Raw genomic sequence first — 19,024 nt, 5'->3', positions numbered from 1 at the left:
GGCAGCACAAAGCAGTGCGGCTGTAGCGTCCCATGGCCAAAGCTAAGTGGGCTCGATCCAGGCCGTGACATGGAAGGGAGACCTTTTTGAAAAAACTTGATTGTCATTGGAAGATGCTTGCAGGGGCGCTCATTTTCTGGCCTGTATGGCTCCTAAAGTCAGAGGGACTGTAAGAAGAATCATCTTTTAAACTGAGATCCTGACTTGCTGGTCGTTAATTGCCACTTTAATTATTAATTTGACCTCATTAAATTAACTACGAAGAGTAAACAGTAGTGTGATAGAAATTCCCCTATGCACCTGACTTAAGTTAAGTAAGTGTAGCGTCTCCTAATCGACACTTACAAACTCTAGCGCGTCTACTGGCGACAACTTGTTTTGAGTTAGAATTGATCCTCTAGTGCATCTACTGGCTAAATCTTTAGTGTTCCACTAACCTGCTGCGCAGCAGTAATCAGACAAGACTCCAGACAATGCCTTCAAAATGCTTTAATCATGGCCTGGAGGATCTCAGACCAATTTAAGAGAAAATCTCACCAGCAAAAAGAATACAACAGTTTTTTATAAATTAGGAGCATGGCAAAGATGACATAGTTCATTACATAATTTTTCTACAGTGTGATTGGTTCTTCATATGTATAATTCAGCAAACCCTTCTTTTACTAGGTAAAAGCAAATCTAGATTTTTGATTACTTCTTTGTTACTCAAAGTCATGACTTTATACATTTAGACACCTGTCTAGTTTCATTTCCCCTTTTGTTATATTCTGACATGATTCAGACACACACTGACTTTGGCCAAAGTGTTGAGGACATTTAGGTTTCTAAAGAATGTAAATGTTATTCCTGCGAGAAAAAGAAATGTTAGTTATAATTAATTATGGGTGTATAGTGTTGGGTGTAATGCATTACTAATTAAATACTGTAATTTAATTACTTTTCCCTTGAAAAAGTAAAGTAAGGTGTTACTCTTAATTTTTCTGTAATTTAATTGCATTAAATACTGAATAGACTATAGAACAATTCTATAAAAAAACAAAAAAAAAAAACAATAGTGGGTTTAACATAAAAAATTAACATCTAATGTTAAAATGTATGTTTTTAATCTAACCTTCTCCCTTTAAATACTTTGGTCAGTTTAAGAATAATTTATGAATTTTTATATTGTTTATTTGAAAGAATTAAAAGAGCAGTTTCATGTCAACCCTTGTTCAACTGGTCGTGGTTGATATGGGATTTAGAAAGCAATTATTAATCAGTAATGCAATACTTTTTAGAGAGAGCAATTAGTACATTAAACTAGTTACACTGTTGAAGATGTAATTAGTAGCTAGTAATTAATTACTTTTTTAGAGTAACTTACTCAACACTGCTTCTAACACAGTTCTCATATGTGTAATGTATCTTATGTAGTTGAAATGCCCAAGAATCAGAAGAAAAATAAATAAATAACCAATGGGACAACCAACCCACCTTCAGCAGATCTTTTTATTGAAAAGATGGGTTACATGACCAAAGGAAGATAAACAATCATAATAACATCAAAACCAATTATGCCACCATACAGACAGTCTTACAATAATAGCTCTCAAATATCCACAAATTTGAAGTTTATGATTTGTTGTTGTTTTTGTTGCACTATAGGAGATGTTTTTAAATGTACATTCTAAAATTAGAATTTGTAATTTTTCTAACACTTTACAATATGGTATGCTGTATTGTATGCTGAAGAACATTAACTAATAAAGTAGTTAATGCATTCGGTATAATTATTTTACAGCATTTATTAATCATTGTTATGTTAATTCTAAATATTACATTGGTCATTAGTGAATGATTAGTTCACAATGCATTATGAACTAACAGTATAAACATACACAAATGTTAATGTTAAAATATATGTAGAAATTAATATTAACCAAGATTAATAAATGCTGTATTGTCCACTGTTCACATTTGCATTACCTAAGGTATACCTAATGTATACATCTTTATATACAACATTACAGTAAAGTGTTATGCGAGTTTCTATATTATAACTTGTGTGTAGTTTTAAATAAAATACAAAACATTTCTCTAATGTCTTTGAAACAAAAAAAATATAACAAAAACAAACATTTAAAATCACATTCAAACACCATAGAAAAAAATACAATGAAGAATTAAAAAAAAAAAAGTGAATTCAAAGAAATACATTTACAAGCCAAAGATTTGATAAATTCACCTGGACATGTAAATATTTTACAGACGCAAACATAATAGCCTACAAACAGTAATAACAGGTCACTGCTTTGAGTCACAGAGACTAAAATTGGTTTATTTCCTCCTCTTTTTCTATTCCTCCTCTTTTTCAACATTATGCTTTTTAGGCACCTGAAGATAAAAATGTAATTTATAACAGGTCAAATAGTATTTGTAGAATCACATATCTGATAACATCATCTAATATGCAGGGATGCAAACTCATCAGGGGTGAAAAAGGTGACAAAGATGCGAGACATACCATACCAGAATTTTCATTTTTGGGTGAACTAACCCTTTAAGGCATGCAGGCAGACTTAGTGAGATGGCTCTTATCAGACATGCATTCACTCTTTCCAGGAGCGTTGCACATGCAAAGCCAGGAGGAGTTTTGAGAAGTTGTGATTCTCATGATTTCATTCATCGTGACCCTGTCCAAAGACTGTCCTCACAGACCCCCCCCAACTAATTTGATCTCAAAAAAGTGAATTCTCACTGAAAGGTGAGGAGTTTGCATCTATGAATATGTCCTGCATGAAGGTCTTTTCAAAAATTCATTCACATTCCTGTAACAATTTACATACGTACCTTTGGTGTCGTCTCTGTGTTTTTCTCACTCGTTCGACCTTCCAGTCTTACTCTGAGTGGAGGTCTGTCATGGGAAAAATACAAACATTTTAGTTTAAATGAAACTTTTCCAAAAAATTTTTCTTATCATCACTTGTGTACATACATGGCAATTATTTCTGTAAAATATCTAAGCATACCCCGAAGTGGTTGTAGAATGGGGCTTGAGGCTGTCGTTGAGATACGTGTTTGCTTCTACAGCTTTGCGCCTTTGGTTCCTGCTCTTCACCTGCTGCTCAACATTTGTGTTCTTAGTGTAACTGTAGGCTGAGGGTGGCCATTGGTCCAAACCTGAGGTGCCTCTCTGCCACCCCTGAGCCGTCTGCTGCAGGAGCGCCTCACCTGGGTCAGCTGCAGTAAGATATAAAGGGATGAATACATACCGATTTTAACCACATATATATTTTATAATTAAAAAAAAAAAATAAGTGGATTACAAAGTTGAGATTGTGTTAATCTATTTTGGTGGCTCACCTTGATGTCTCACCCTCCTCTGCTTCTCGGGAGATCTCCTCTCCTGGGCCTCTTTGGTGGTCTGGTCTGGTTTTTGTGGAGACACTCCATCCACGGAGTAAGCTGTCTGGGGGCGGAAGTCACACTTGTCCTGTACAGTATAACAAAATTGAGCAGTATTAACAAAAGCCTCAATTAAATGGTGGGCTCCATTTCTGCTCTACTTTCACAAAAACTCTTAAACATACTAGCAAAAGTGAATCACAAATGATGCAAAACTAACTGGATATAATCACAAGTGAAATTGTGTGTATACAAATGTATTTAAATTTAAATTTGTAAGGTAAATGTACACATTTCTATAAAATGCTTACACATCTAAAGGGTTTTTGTTTTACATGAGCTGTGCAATTAGAACTGTGCTATGCAATATGAGAAGAGTCACCATTAAAATAGGACAGTAAAAATTTAATTAAATAAAATGACATTGTATTCCTTTGTTTGTAGGCATCTATCATAACATTTATGAAACTGCTCTCAAAACAATGTAAATGTAAATATGTAAAAATGTAAACAATGTAAATATGTTTTTCCAGACATAGAATAACCGGAGTACTTTATCCAAATTTTCTAATCAATTTTGTGATGACAAAAGAAAAAAAATGTTTTTTTTTCTTCTAAAGTGCATCCCAGAATTGAATATGTGGTCAATAAAATTGTTATTTTGGCAAAATATTAAATACAAAATTGCAGATTCCTTAAAAAAAAACCCTCCAATTTACGTGTCATTCTAATATGATTTAGTGCAATTTTTACAATTCGTTAAACTATATGGCTACGTTCACATTGCGAGACTTCATGCTCAATTCTGATTTTTGCTCAGATCTGATTTTTTTGTATAACTGTTCACATTGCCGTTTTAAATGTGGCCAATATCAGATTTCCAGTGTGAACAGATCATGATTCTGAACTGACCTGCATGCGCAAAAAAACAATACAACCGGGGTTGCCAGGTTTTTAACCACAAAATCCACTCAGTTGCTTCTCAAAACTAGTCCAAAACTAGCCCAATCGCGTTCCGCAGGGTATCCTGGTAAAAATCATGCTCCGGGAGTTACATATCGCGGTCGCTTCAACCCACGGAGTTGCAAAACAACCCGCGGCAACAGTGAAGAATTAACCCAATTCTGTGGGAACACGGAGGGCATTAAAGTAAGCAATTACGCGTTTATTTATAGTGTGATCTGCTGTGGAAGCCAGCGAAATTATGCGCACTTGTGCAGGCAATATGAAAAATAAAGAATGATGTGACAAAAGAAAGCAGAGTTTTGAAACTTTTATGATATAAGCCCTCATGTTTTGCTTGTATTATAGAGCTGTCTCTGTCTGACACATCACTGCCCTTCTACTGACTACCTTTCGCAACTGTCTTGATAACGTTGGGTATGTAAAATCTTTGAATAGACTCCTATGAGCGCAGAATCGTGATGAATGTTGATCTCGAATGATGATTGTTCACACTGCGGTCGCATTACAAAACATCCGACCTGTATCGGATTTAGTACCACATAAGCCTCGTTCAGACTGTCAGTCCAAATCTGATTTTTGTGCATATCCTATTGAAATCCGATCAGATTTAGTCTGAACGGCCAAAAAAAAAAAAAAAAAAAAAAAATCACATGAAATGCGATTTTTACAAATCCATTTCGAGCTACATTCATATGTGGTTTGTAATCCTATTCAAATCGCATTTCTGGAAATCCATTTCAGTCTTGACAGCTATGATCGGATTTTGCGTGGTTTATGTGACTTTCTCACGCAACGTAAAATGTAAATGTCAGATGTTGTTATAGGAAACATGCTGAAAGTTGCTGCAGAAACAAGGCTGTGTTGTTGCAAAGTGCTGGACGAGCAGAAATTAGCAATACGCTATAACTGAGACATATTTCGAATCTGGCAGAGAAGACAGCAAGGAATAAAGCTGCTCATACCAGCCTTCTATGTTTCTGCCATTGCCTTATCATAACGAAGTAGTCCAGCGCCAACACACTCTCATGATGACAACATCTGTATTGCAGAATCCTCCATGTTGCGGTTGTTGTTGTTGTTGTTTGGCGTATACCTACCAACGCAACGTCATTGCCATAGAAACTAATGCAGATATTCCGGAAAACGAAAAAGCACCATGGACACACAAATCAGATCTGAACAGTTGCGATACACAGTTTGGACATTAATAATTTTAGATCAGATTCCAATTGGATACACAAATAATCGGATTTGGACTGACAGTCTGAACGAGGCTATATGGAAGTGGCACAAATCGGAATTGAAAAGATTAAATTCCATGTAGTTTGTACTGTTCATAAAACATATGTAGTCACATGTAGGCAAAAAAAATCAGATTTGGGCCACATTTACCTGCAGTGTGAACGTAGCCTATGTGTAACAAAAATGTTCTCCAGATTCGTTTACACCGCACTCTCTCATCTCATATCTTGTATTTTGTTTTGGTGTGTAAATCTATTTAATTATTCCAAGAATACAGCTGTGATCCGCACTCAAAAATCTTTTAGGCACTTTATTTCATATTTTATCACATTATTCAGGGGAATAAAACACAGACGTTTCAGCTCACAGGCCTTCCTAAGTGTGTTGAATGCTCTAATCCCTCCATCCACTATTTAAACAATTAATTAATTATCAATCTCATCAAAATTGAAGAATGTTACAAATCACTCACTTGATTGTATTAAACAACAATTATCCTCACACAATACGATCCTAGTAAATGCATCCACTAACAATTTACATGCAACACAGCACACAAGACTCATGAAGTTCAAAATACAAAAGCACAATCCCACATTAAGCAAGATAACAGGGGATCACACAATCAAGAAAAATCATTAATTAGCCAATTAGACCAAAAAAACCTTACACATCGATTCAGTAACTACACAGTAGTGAAAAACCTAATGACTGAAGTCAGAAATACATCGTTATTACATTGTCACTACCATGCAGAGGTGGTGATATAAATAAAGAATTATTGAAACGAGAAGCATTTTGGATCTATAAATTGAAATCACTGGCTCCTAATGGTATGAATAAGGGATTCGTTTTTTCCTGTTTTTCTATATGATGTAGAGAAAATTGCATCACATGACTTTTACAAGACGTGTCACAAAATAAATTGAATATAATGAATATAAGTGTGAAAAAAAAGTTGATTAATGACGATGTATTTCTGATCACTTCAGTCATTAGGTTTTTCACTACTGTGTATTTACTGAATTGATGTGCAAGGATTTTTGATCTAATTGGCTAATTAAGGATTTTTCTTGATTGTGGGATCCTGTGTTATCTTGCTTGGTGTGGGATTGTGCTTTGTATTTTGAACTTCATGAGTACTGTGTCTTGTGTTGCATGTAAATTGTTAGTGAATGCATTTACTAGGATCGTATTGTGTGAGGATAACACAATTTAAAACACAATCAAGTGAGAGATTTGTAACATTCTTCAATTTTGATGAGATTGATAATTAATTAATTGTTTAAATAGTGGGTGGAGGGATTAGAGCACCTGGCCTGTGAGCTGAAACGTCTGTGTTTTATTCCCCTGTGAATAATGTGATAAAATATGAAATAAAGTGCCTAAAAGATTTAAGTGTGGATCACAGCTGTATTCTTGTAACAAAAATATTCTACAATTATGCCATTTTTTAAAAGTCTTCTTTAAAGATTCCCCCCTTGTATGTATGTTCAGCTTCTTTGCCTCTATTTTATTTGTAAGGGCTGTTATGTTCTGGAAAAAACATCAACAACAACAAAACACACACACACACACACACACACACACACACACACACACACACACACACACAGGTTGTCATACCTGATGGTGAAAGAGCACATCCTCTTCCAAAGCAATGCCACAAAACTCACAAGGAATGAGCACGTCGCCCTCAACTGGGCTGGAGGAGGAACTGTAGGAGAGCGGAGAAACAGAGAGGGGCAGGGTGGGCGGACTGGGTGTGCGGGGAGGAATGATATGACCAGCCCCTTGAGTGATGATGTCTTCATATTGAAGAGAGGGAGCTTGTTTACTGAAGGAAGCAATAGCAGAGGCCGGGCTGCAGCCAGTCTAGAAGACAAAAACAGATTATTTACATTATGCTGGCCACTAAGCAAAAATCTAAAACAAGCAACTCAAATAACACTGCCCTCCTCTACAGCCTCAAAAAAAGGAGAAGAATCTGATCAGGGTTCGGCCTGTGGGAGAAACTAGAGGGCTGAAATTCGAGGAGGTTCCCATGGAAACTAAACACCACATTGTGAAACAATAGAGACCTGAAGAGAAGGAACTGAGTGGGAGATTCAACATCAGTGCTGACATTACAATGGCCTGCCATGGAAAACATGGCTTATGTTGTACTCTGTTAGCGTAGACATGTAAAGGGCACTCAAAATAGGTGACTCTAGAGGCTCCAAGTACCACTGTGGCTGATGCAACTTCACACTTGCCAGCTCTATCAAGACAAGAGGCCTGGCTTAAATATCAAGCCACGAGGGAGTGTAACGTGATGGAATGATTGAAGCCTCATCACTTACCTGGTGTAAGATAAGGTCTTCCTCTGGAAAGAGCTCTTCACAGAACTCGCAAGGCAGCATGATGTTTGAAGAGGGGCTGTGGCCTGGGGCCGTATTGGTTTTAGGGGGTGCAGCAGTGCAGTTGTTGTTTGTGTTGGAGGAGAGCTGGGAAGTGAGATTGCTATGGGCTGGTGCTCTTCCCAAGTGACGGTCCCACACATCAGTCCACACGCCCTCCTGACGGGGGTCCTCCAAGTCACCTTCACTCTGCAAGCTGAGGGCCAGCATGTAGTCCAGACTGGAGGACTCGTAGTCTGGCAGTTGTCCCAGAGACCATAGCAGGCTGTTGTTGTTCCCCTGCTCTGTTTCCTGATCCAGCACTGAGGAAATGAGCAGACTGGAAGGTTAGTTTTTCCCTCAGCATCCTGTTAATACCCGATGAAAATTCCCATCGTATTATACAACGTTTAAAACCCATTATGTTTCTTAGGGGCGAACTGATATTACAATTTTGCAATACTGACTGATACAATAAGCCAGTTATTTTTGTTATGGCCAATATACAAATTCTACACCATTACATATTACAATTAAATTTTATTAAGTTCATGCATTTCCTGAGAATCGAACCCATGATCTTACCATTGCTAGCACCATGCTCTATTGTTTGGGCTACAGGATTTAGTCTAAATTACTTATAAAATAAATTCTAAAAATTGAAACCTATCATTTTAAATGCTACAAGTGTAAGCATAACAACACAATGTACAGTATAAAAAACATATTCATTTTGAGATTTAATAACTCAGTGTTATTAAATTACTAGTGTTTTCAAAGATTAACTTTAAATGAGCATTAGATAACCACAAAAGTAATCTAATTGCATCTTTACACCGCTGAGTTACTTCTGCTCTGGCCTCAGAATTCTGTGTAAATACGCAGCATTAAAGACTAAATTATTCCTGCTCTGATCCACCTCAGCCCCTACTATAACAGTATATGCAGTTAAATTGCTATGTAAAAGCATTTATGCTACCTCAGAGCAGCATTTCTCAGTTTGTGTAAAGACACCTAATTGCCACTTCAGAAGGTCCTTTGCAGTATAAATTTGGCATAGATGTAAAATTAAAGGAAATGAGCATGCACAATTAAATATCCAATATTAACAGTTTTGATCAATTAAAAATTATCTATTATCTGCAGATAATAGTTATGGTACCGATATATTATGCATCACTAGTTTATTGTACTGTAAACATTTTTTTGTAAACAAAGACAGGACTAAAACAGCCAGAGTGATACATACAATAAGCAAATTCACTGTTCCTTGTTTCTGTGTTTCTCCTGGTCCCTCCCCTCACTGTTCCTCTTGGGCTGTTATGCAGTCTGTCCTCCAAAGGTCGTGGTGGCCCCCTGCGGTCTGCAGCCCCCGTGTTGTTATTATTGTGGCTCCTCTCCTGGGCCCTCAACAGGTTATGGATGGAGTGTGCCTCAAACCATGCTCCAGGAGACTGGGACACTGCCCTACTGCTGTGCCTCTCCTGAGGTGGAGTCAGGCTTCCGCACAGGGCTGGATGGATGTGTTGCTCTCTCAGCATAACGTTACACTTGCAGACAGGGCAGGGCTCGGTGCGGGTGCCACAGTACTCTTCATGCTCTTTAGCCTGATAGGAGGCCAACTCCAGATCACAGAACTGACACGGGACCAGTCGATGACTGCATTCTGACCTCTGAGAGGAGCAAGATGAAGTCAAATCTACAGAACTCATCAACCAAAACTGTTTATATTGCACAACAGTACCTGGTGGGTCTCCATGAACCTTTTCTCTATCTTTAATCCACATTTGCATTGTTCCTGTAAAAAGAGTTTTAGATTTAATAAAACTTCAAATATTCAAATATTCAGCAGTCTGGAGAGAAGGAGAAGGTTTCATTCAGCAATATACATAATATGGGCTATATTAAATTTTATGCTATTTAAAACAAGGCTGTGAGGACAGTCCTTTCAATACTACATGAAACTGAAATGTTGCACCAGTGCACATCTTCAGAGAAGAGATGCCGTTGTGAGGGAGAGGTTAAAGTTATGTTTTTGATTAAAGATTAAGTGGGCACAAGATTTTTTTTTAAATATTGATGTGCACAGGTAATTTATAATAAACACTGCAATATCAAAATCAAAATCAAAGTTTGATTTCATAGTTCATTCCAAAAACCAAAGATCTTTTAAAATATGTTTTAGTGTTTTTTTTTAAACAAACAATGAAAGTCAATAGTGTACATTTCTGTTTGGATTCCATTGACTTTCAATGTATGGACAAAAAACAGTTCAAACATTCTTCAAGATGTCCTTATTTTGTGTTCTTCAGAATGAATAAAGTCCATACAGGTTTGGATCGGGATGAGGCTGAGTAAACTGAAAAAAATAAAATCTAAAATTTATCTAAACTTATCTAATTTTTTACAACCCATGTTTTTTTTTTTTTTTTTGTCGACTGGATTTTTTTTGAGAGTTACTCAACTCTGATCCCATCAAACAGACTGTACTTACCCTTCAAAGTCTTTTTTTAATTCAGAAATATTTTTTATTCATGTCTACAGTACTCTATGATCCATAGGGATATTATCATCACATATACAGTCAATTAATTACACATCATGGCTGGATCGTACCTCTGCATGATCCATCTCTTTGTGCTGCACAAGCTCAGCATGAGGAAAAGGCTCCTGGCACACCTCGCAGAGAGCAATATTCCGCCGACAGTGAATCTCATGTGTTGTAAAGTTGGCTTCTGGAATGTCATGCTTGCTAAAAACAGAGAACATATATTATAATTAGTTGGTTGGCACACTGTAGGATCGAAAGATTGATATATAAACACCACAATTGCCATTGTGTCCTTGACTAAGACAATTAACTTCTGCGGAACTGTCCATGTAAAAAGCATAACACAAGTTGCTTTGGATGAAAGTGTGTCAGCTGAATTCCTCAGTAGTCATAATAATCAGGAAGGGAAGACAACTGTAGTACAGTCAGAAGGGTTGGTGGGAGGGACTGGGAACAGTAAGTGAAAGAAGACGGCTGTCTAATAAACCGAAACCAAAAAAAAAAAAATAGTATTCAAAGGGATGGTTTACCCAAATTTAAAAACTCTGTCTTCATTTACTTCCAACCTTGTATGACTGTCTTTCTTCCATGCAACACAGAAGATGATGTTAGACAGAATGACAATGGTTACCATTCACATTCATTTGCATTGGAAAAGATGAAATGAAAGTGAATGGTGACTGAGACCGTCATTCTGCCTAACCTCCCCTTATGTGCTGTACGGAAAAAAGGCATGTGGGTAAGTAAATGAAGAGGCAGTTTCATTTTATTTATTTTCCCTTACCAATTACTGCAGAACTGGGTATTTTCCTCGGCCATAGTCTGTGTGAAGAAACAGAAAAAAACTCGTTAAGCGCGTACCTTACTCCATGAAATAGAGTTTCTGGCTTAAAATACCCTTGATAAAATATACATGATAAAAGGAGAAAATACACCGTAGCGAAACTAAGATCGTATTTCACTACACTTCGACATTTAAATGAATGTCTTCGTTCAGTGTAAACATTGAACAGTTTGTATAACGGAGTTATATTTCTCTATCTTTACCAACAGAAAAGTAACTGCAAGAATTAGACATACTAACATTACTTGCCTTAAATTTCGCTGAAGCTTGTACGCGACCACCTGAAGCTGCAGTTTGGGTATAGAAGTAAACTATTCGCTAGTACTTTTGGTCCTTTTTCTCGGTCCAAGAGCGAGTATGTATTAAAAGAATTATTCAAGGATATGAAGACAGTTCAGGGTGTTCTGTCCACACATCTGAATAGGCACAAGGGTGTTTTGAATAGCTGCTTTAAAGTCTGTCTAGTTTTATCTATCTAAATGTCTGGGCTGCCACCATCTCGAAGAGTGTCCATTGCAGATCACCTATAACGCTCACTATAGTACTGTGTCATGAGACTCGAGTCATTGGACTCTGTAAATCTATACAGAAACAAGTAATAAACTACGACTGGCCTGAGGTAGATATTTGCTAACTAACGCGATTATCAGTTCAGCTTTCGTTTCGTGACACAGTATCAAGAGGCGGCATCCGTGAAAACACCAACACTGACAGATGGTGACGGAGATATTATTAATATTTTCAAAATAAAAGACGAAAATACACGTCAAAATCTAATAACGATACATAAACAATGGAGAAAAGTAGCTATACTGAAAATTATGATACATCTATGTTTGACGTTTTTTTTTTTAAATGTTCAATTTTTTTTCTGCTGAAAACAGAAGAGACGTGTATTTTCTTACACGTTTCTTACAATGCATGTTCTGTGGTGTTAATAAAACCGTGTATTATTGCTTTCAGTGGATGATTTTATTAAATCAGAACGAATACATCGTTAATAAGTTTTTGGCAGACTTTAGGCAGTCAGTTTTAGATTTTAAAGACCAACTAATCTAATCTGTCTTTATTATCTCTAAATTTCTAATTAATTGTTTTCTAATTACATTTTTTTTTCCGATTATGCATCCTACGTTATTGTAGAACAAAATAGAGGAAAAAAAAACATTTACTAAACTGAAAATGTAAAATACTGCCCATACATGATAACACACCAAAAACTTTTATTCTATCTTTTTTTTAAAGTACGTTGACGTTTCTAGCTTCACAAGTTTTGTCAGCATTCGATTCGCCCTCTAGTGGCCGCCACCATCACGATCAGTTGGAGAGAGCACGACGCCTACTGTTATTCACATTTCTGAAGAACAGTTTAAATAACAATAAATTATGATTATACTTATAAATGCACAAGGCAAGAACGCTGAATGTATTTGATACTATGTTTCACAGCACTGCAGGAGATTTTATAATGTTCGCTGGACCATAATATGGTAGGACATATGTGATTTTAAAACGTAGCAATATTTATTTTTCTGAAAATAATTAGAGATCCCAAAAACAGTAAATGCACCGTGCAACTATAAAACTTTATTAAGACGATGGCCTTATTTTGCAATGGTTGTCATGCCTATGTAAACATTAAACAATGTGTGTGTTTATATGCATTTAACTACACATATTAAGTTAATCCTTTTATGTGATATAATGTAAAATCATGTGTTTACAACCCCTTTCAGTGAAATGTGTAGAAAGATACGTGTCTCTTTGGTCACATGCGCGCTCGGGAATAATGGCTGCACAGGAACCCTCACCACCATCTTCATTAGAAGGCAACAAACCTGGCTTCCCCAAGAAAATACTCGCCAACAAGCTGGAGGACAAGCATCTGTGTAATATATGTCTGAAAATCCTTAGGAGACCGTTTCAGGCGCAGTGCGGACATCGTTTCTGTTCATATTGTTTTACTAAAGCAGTGAGGTAAGCGTCATTTAGTCCAGATGGCCCACATGACACGACACTACAAAAGATGAACACGACCTGTCAGGCCTCCCGTGCCATTTTTATGGTATATTTTATGAGTATACAAACAGTAAACATTGCTTCATATCGGGGAACATAAATAAATGCAGGCGGTCATGTTGTGTTCGCCTTCTTGTTTCGCTGGGCGAGCTGTAAACTACAATAGCCAGACTGTTGCAGCTATTGTTAAAATGAACTCTTATTATGGTGTGCCTTTGTATTTATCAGCGATTTCGTTGAGCTTGTGTGTATGAAACCCTTTTTTTTTTTCTTTTTTTTCCATCGCAGCTCCGGTCCACAGAAATGCAGTGCTTGTATAAAAGAAGACATATTTGAAGAACCAACATCAATTTTAAAACAGGGCTGTGTAAGTATTTGCTTTATTGTACAGTAAGAATTAAGTTATATGAAAATTATAGGAATATATTATTAGTGCTTATTACCCTTCTAAAAATAAATAGATAAATAAAAATACCAGTCATTGTCATTCCACCAAAATGCCACAGCTGCTAAATTGTAACTACTGTAAAACCACTATAAATCTTTGTCATTTTGTTTATTTCTGACTTTTTTGTGACCATGGTGGTTAATACAAACTGTGGTAACAATTTAGACAGAAGCTGTTGCTTGGTACTTTGTGGGAAGTGTAGTTGGAACTGTGGGGATACCACACCTATAAGGATAATGACAGAAGAACAGTATCATGATTTTTTTCAGCTTATGCATAGTAAAAACATTGACAGCTAATCAAAAAGGTCTTCAGCATTTAAAGAGGCAGACAACATAACTGCAGTTCAATAATATAGTTATTGTAATGGTTATCTTTATAGTCATTGTTCTTGGCGTGAACTGACCTTTACCTATTTTTCACTGCTAGCAATGAGACATACAAGTTGAAAGGAGATCGCCCTTTCAATATGTGCAATTTCTTTTAGGCTTTTCCTGATAATGCTGCCAAGAGAGAAGTTGAAGCGCTTGAAGCTGTCTGCATCAATGAGGAATGTAGCTGGACAGGCACCATCAAAGAATATGAGGTACTGTGTGTCCCTTCCCTGCTTTGAAAGAAGAAAAAAAAAAAAACAGCTTAAACCAGTCTTGCTAAGCTAGTGCTTAGATGCTTGGAAAGCTGATCTTCCAGCCTGACCAGCAGAAAAGTGCCCTATACCCACCAACAATCCCACTTTACCAGGCTGGGAGATGACTAAAGCCGGGTTCACACTATATGATTTGGCCGTCAGAGACAAATGTTGAGAATGCTAAAAGATTCCTCTGATCCTAAGCCAAAATCTGAAGTCTTTGATCGCTAATTTGACATGTTCACCAACAGCCAAATAATGACCATTACCATCAAATTTTACCTCCTACGAAATTCTGGCAGCGTCAGAAGATTTGTTGCACAGTCCTGCAGTGTGGCTTCTCTTGTCACAACCGTCAAATCAAAAACAAATAGGAGTGCAGAAGGAGACAACAACAAACCACCACTTGCTCCATATACATCGTCTTCATTTTTTTTCCATTTTTCTTTTCAAGACAAGCCATGATCAAAATTAATTTTTGTTTGCTAGCCACCATTTTAGTCCCGCATATAATGCAGCTCACAGTCACCGAACATGTCATGGATTGATGATGTAAAACTCCGGACAAGTCTTCTTGCATGCATCCATTTTTAATGCGTCTTGACTGCCTTACCGTCTGAAATGAATGACAGAAGAGATTCCGCAGTGACATGGCTTATAGTGGGGATCATGTCCTGACAGTCTGACAAGCAACAGTCATAAATGACTATTATTAATTGTACAGTGTGCACCCGGCTTAAGACCAGCAAACCATCGTAAGCTGTTTTTTTTTTTCCCCAGCAGGGTTGTTTTGCATTTTACATACACTGAGTTTTAAAATTACTTACATCTGAATGGCTCTTCATCTTCCAAAGGCAAACCATGAAGGAAAGTGCGACTACCGGATCCTTCCCTGCCCATCATGCAAAGAGCTTCTGAGAGCCAATGAAGTTGAACGTCACAATGAGAGAGAGTGCCCAGAAAGAACTCTTAATTGTAAATATTGCAAGGAGCCTTTTCATTTTAAAAACATTAAGGTAAGACTTTTTTTCTTATTAACATTAAAAAGTATAACCACAGAGCTGTTTTTCTGAACCTGTTAATTGTCACCCCTTTTGTGACCATAGATCTGAACTTAAATGCTAAGGTTGGTCTCTTTTTAAAAAGAGTAAGCAAATTATTGTGAAAGTGAAAGCACTTCAAAAAATGTAAGCGTAAAAAAAAGTTATAGAACTTTAAATTTACTGTAAAACAAAAATACTGAGCTAAACCATTTTTATACAAAATATTTTACAAAGAATTTGGACCATATGAAAGCCAAATGTCAAACCATGTTCTTTTCCAAATGTGAAGTTATTACAAAAATTGAGCCTGCTCAAAAGTTTTAAAATGCTGTTTCCATTGTAACTCAATGTCTAATTTCAAAATGTTTTTCACAGGATGAATTTTGAGTGTTTAAAAGATTAGTTCACTTTAAAATGAAAATTACCCCAAGCTTTACTCACCCTCAAAGCCATCTTAGGTGTATATAACTTCTTTCTGATGAACACAGTCAGAGTTATATTAATAAATATCCTGATGCATCCAAAGTTTATAATGGCAGTGAACAGGACCAATGAGTTTGAAGCTCAATAAAGTGCATCCATCCATCATAAACATACTCCTAGTGATGCATTTATGTAAGAAAAATATCCAAGATATAATGTAAAATATCTCGCTTCCGCCAGACTGCCTTCCATATTCAACTTACGAAAAAAGTGTAACTGACGTCGCGTCAGTTGAATACGGAAGGCATAGGACGTAGCGTAAGCACCTAAGTTGAATACGGAAGGTATTTACTTTATAATTTGATAAACATGGATATTCTTCTTACACACATGCATCTCTTCACTTCAGAAGGCCTTTATTAATGGAGTACGATGTGGAGTACGTTTATGATGGATGGATTCACTTTCTTGAGCTTCATACTCGTTGGTCCTGTTCACTGCCGTTATTAAGCTTGGATGCGTCAGGATATTTATTAATATTACTCAGATTGTGTTCATCAGAAAGAAGAAAGTCATATACACCTAGGATGGCTTGAGGGTGAGTTTCATTTTAAAGTGAACTAATCCTTTAAGCTTTTGAATGATACCTAATTTATTAAGATTACTAAAAGATGTGATAGGAAAAAAGGCAACAAAAAGTGTGCCAACTGTCCTGCTACCGTGACACTGACAGTTGAGAATAAGTAATCAAGTATGAAAATAATCCATTCTTCTTTCACATGGCCTTCTTTTAGTCTTTTTACAAAAGCAGAGTTTTGGATATTTTTGTGGCACTGCTAAAGAATTTGTTTTTTTTTTAGGCCCATGATGAGATATGCCCTAAATACCCCATGATTTGTGAAGGTTGTGCCAAGAAAAAAATTCCAAGAGAGAAAGTAAGTAAATTGTATTTAGGCTGTTTACATACTGTTGTGCTTGACATTGTGTGTCAACTAGAACAATGGTTTTAACTAGTTTCTATATATATATATATATATATATATATATATATATATATATATATATATATATATATATATATGAGCAATATCACACTCGTAGCCGTGCAATATGGCTGTATAGCCGTAGGTAATCACAGCGTGCCGATATACAGCCATATTGCACAGCTACGAGTGTGATATTGCATTTATACAACAGTTTGATGGCACGAGTGCGTAAATAAATAAGAAATAACAACGGAGTGTCTTTAAAACCCCCTTTTGTGCAGCACTACTTCCTTCCGCCACGGATTCAAATCTCAAGTTGACAGTTGGACCAAGCCTCCGTTACTAATTCTAAAACGTCACTTTAGAACTAGTAATGAAGAAATGTTGAGTCCCTCCATTGAAATGCATTGTATTTTGTACAGTATTATTGAGAGAGAGAGAGAAAGAGAGAGAGATCGCCTGAGCGATCAATACCTGTCTGAAATAACATTCATTCTTCCATAATATGTCCATAATATTATATCCATTATAAAAGTCCGTTTGAATGTCCGCTGAGAAAAGCGATCTTTGTAACTTATTTGTCCTTTTTACAGCTAAGGGATTTTTCCATAACATACAGCAAACAACTTCCTTTGCAAAAGTTCTTTTCAATTTAAAAGTCTCTTGCGACTTACTTATTGAATGAGTCTCATTCATTTGTAAAGTTTGCCTCCATCTAATGGCGTATTAATGTAACTTTCACTCAATCCATATTACGCACTATTTATTGAACATCAAAAAACAACAATAGCCATTATAAATGACAGTAGGAACACAATTGTACAGTTCAGTCAAACGTACAAAAGCACTATAGTGTTCCTGTGACAGGTTGTCAAATGTGCTGTGGATAATTACCAAATGCCAAAAAATAAATAAATAAATAAATAAATAATAAAAGCTACACAGTTAAGAAAATATTGTTGGTGTTCAGGTGGAAACCGGCTTGTATCTCTATATTTCCTAAAAAATAAAAAAATAAAAAAATAAAAACTTCGAGAACCAGAAAGAACTGTTGTTTAAATATATATATTTTACATTTTTATATATATATATATACAGAGAGAACATTTTCATAAAGACTGTTTTTTTTTCCCTATACAGTATGTGGACCACATTAAACTGTGCACCAAATTCAGAACACCTTGCAGATTTCATGTTGTAGGCTGTGATATGACGGTAGGTAAACCCCCATATTATCCATCCATCAGACATATTCATTTCGTTCCATGAATGTTTTTATTTCCTGTAGGTGGAAAAGGAGAAGATCCACGACCATGAGCAAGCCTGTTCCTATGAGCACTTAAACCTTCTGCTGCATTTCATCATGGGCATCAAGGTGAACTTGGAGAGTCTGCAGCCTCAGAATTTGGAGCTGGCCAGCCATAAGATCCATGAGCTGCATCAGTCTCTACGGGAGCTAGAGCTGAAGATGGGCCAGCTGAGTGGAGCAGGGGCTCCCGTGCAGGGGGCCTGCGCACCGCTGCCTCCACCACCGGCTCCAACGCTGGGTACGTCTTTCACCCCCCTCCCTACTGCTGTTGGGGCAGCGTTGGAGCTGCAGCTACACAGCGAGAAGACCAAAGTGGTGGAGCTTAGCCGCCGCTGTCAGGAGCTGGAGCTGAAGGTAAGCACCTTTGAGAACATCGTCTGTGTGCTTAACCGTGAGATGGAGCGCTCCGCCACCACCATGGAGGCCTATAACCGCCAACACCGGCTTGACCAGGACAAGATTGAGATACTCAACAACAAGGTAAAGTGTTTGTTTAATGTGAAGCAGATATTAATTTTTTTAGCCAGATATATTGTTTCCTTCAATACAAGTTTTTTGTGCAGGTACGGCAGTTGGAAAGGACGGTGGGCCTTAGGGATCTCTCCATCGTGGAGATGGAGGCAAAGATGAGGGAGATGTCTGCTGCCACATACGATGGTGTCTTTGTTTGGAAGATCTCTGACTTCTCGAAGAAGAGACAGGATGCTGTAGCCGGACGGGCACCTGCTATGTTTTCACCTGGTAGTTTTATTTTGTAGATTTCTCTTTAAGGTTTAATATTTATTTTTAAGAATAGTGTGATG

The 19,024-nt window shown here is 36.9% G+C and overlaps 2 protein-coding genes across 8 annotated transcripts in view; one reads left to right on the top strand and one right to left on the bottom strand.

The window, feature by feature from the left end:
• Window positions 1-1,469: 1,469 nt before the first annotated feature.
• trafd1 (TRAF-type zinc finger domain containing 1) lies at window positions 1,470-13,351 on the bottom strand. Of its 2 annotated transcripts, none has more exons than XM_051892836.1 (11): window positions 13,204-13,351; window positions 11,306-11,343; window positions 10,587-10,722; window positions 9,715-9,768; window positions 9,220-9,643; window positions 7,935-8,293; window positions 7,219-7,467; window positions 3,343-3,472; window positions 3,009-3,219; window positions 2,830-2,893; window positions 1,470-2,373 (listed from the first exon to the last, which is right to left on the bottom strand). In XM_051892836.1, the coding sequence occupies exons 2-11, from the start codon at window positions 11,338-11,340 to the stop codon at window positions 2,335-2,337; spliced, it is 1,701 nt and encodes a 566-aa protein (XP_051748796.1). In that variant the 5' UTR covers window positions 11,341-11,343; window positions 13,204-13,351; the 3' UTR covers window positions 1,470-2,334. The 2 variants fall into 2 exon arrangements, with proteins under 2 accessions (XP_051748796.1, XP_051748795.1); XM_051892835.1 differs by lacking the exon at window positions 13,204-13,351 and adding an exon at window positions 11,615-12,097.
• traf2a (Tnf receptor-associated factor 2a) overlaps window positions 10,762-19,024 on the top strand; it is a 24,232-nt gene continuing 15,969 nt past the window's right edge. Inside the window, exons 1-9 of one of the 6 annotated variants that reach the window (XR_007930141.1) lie at window positions 10,762-11,260; window positions 13,102-13,342; window positions 13,673-13,751; window positions 14,320-14,418; window positions 15,315-15,476; window positions 16,787-16,861; window positions 18,053-18,127; window positions 18,201-18,701; window positions 18,785-18,962. Coding sequence is in view for 4 of the 6 variants with exons in the window: in XM_051892834.1 (XP_051748794.1) it covers window positions 11,233-11,260; window positions 13,102-13,342; window positions 13,673-13,751; window positions 14,320-14,418; window positions 15,315-15,476; window positions 16,787-16,861; window positions 18,053-18,127; window positions 18,201-18,701; window positions 18,785-18,962 (1,438 nt within the window). In the remaining 2 variants the exon portion in view is untranslated. Of the gene's footprint in view, window positions 11,261-12,435; window positions 13,343-13,672; window positions 13,752-14,319; window positions 14,419-15,314; window positions 15,477-16,786; window positions 16,862-18,052; window positions 18,128-18,200; window positions 18,702-18,784; window positions 18,963-19,024 lie in introns of those variants that run through there. The other 5 variants (XR_007930142.1, XM_051892834.1, XM_051892831.1 and 2 more) reach the window with 5 other exon arrangements.

Source organism: Ctenopharyngodon idella, chromosome 5, assembly GCF_019924925.1.
Source record: "Ctenopharyngodon idella isolate HZGC_01 chromosome 5, HZGC01, whole genome shotgun sequence".
NCBI classification, from domain to species: domain Eukaryota; kingdom Metazoa; phylum Chordata; class Actinopteri; order Cypriniformes; family Xenocyprididae; genus Ctenopharyngodon; species Ctenopharyngodon idella.
Note: the sequence above shows the minus strand (reverse complement) of the source record. Positions and strands in the feature narration are given on the sequence as shown.

Coding starts and splice junctions, on each gene's coding strand:
- trafd1 (XM_051892836.1), bottom strand. CDS start 11,340: ATGGCCGAGGAAAATACCCAGTTCTGCAGTAATTG. Junction 3,473..7,218: donor ATGTGCTCTTTCACCATCAG/GTATGACAACCT, acceptor TATACTGTACAG/GACAAGTGTGACTTCCGCCC. Junction 2,374..2,829: donor ACACAGAGACGACACCAAAG/GTACGTATGTAA, acceptor TTTTATCTTCAG/GTGCCTAAAAAGCATAATGT.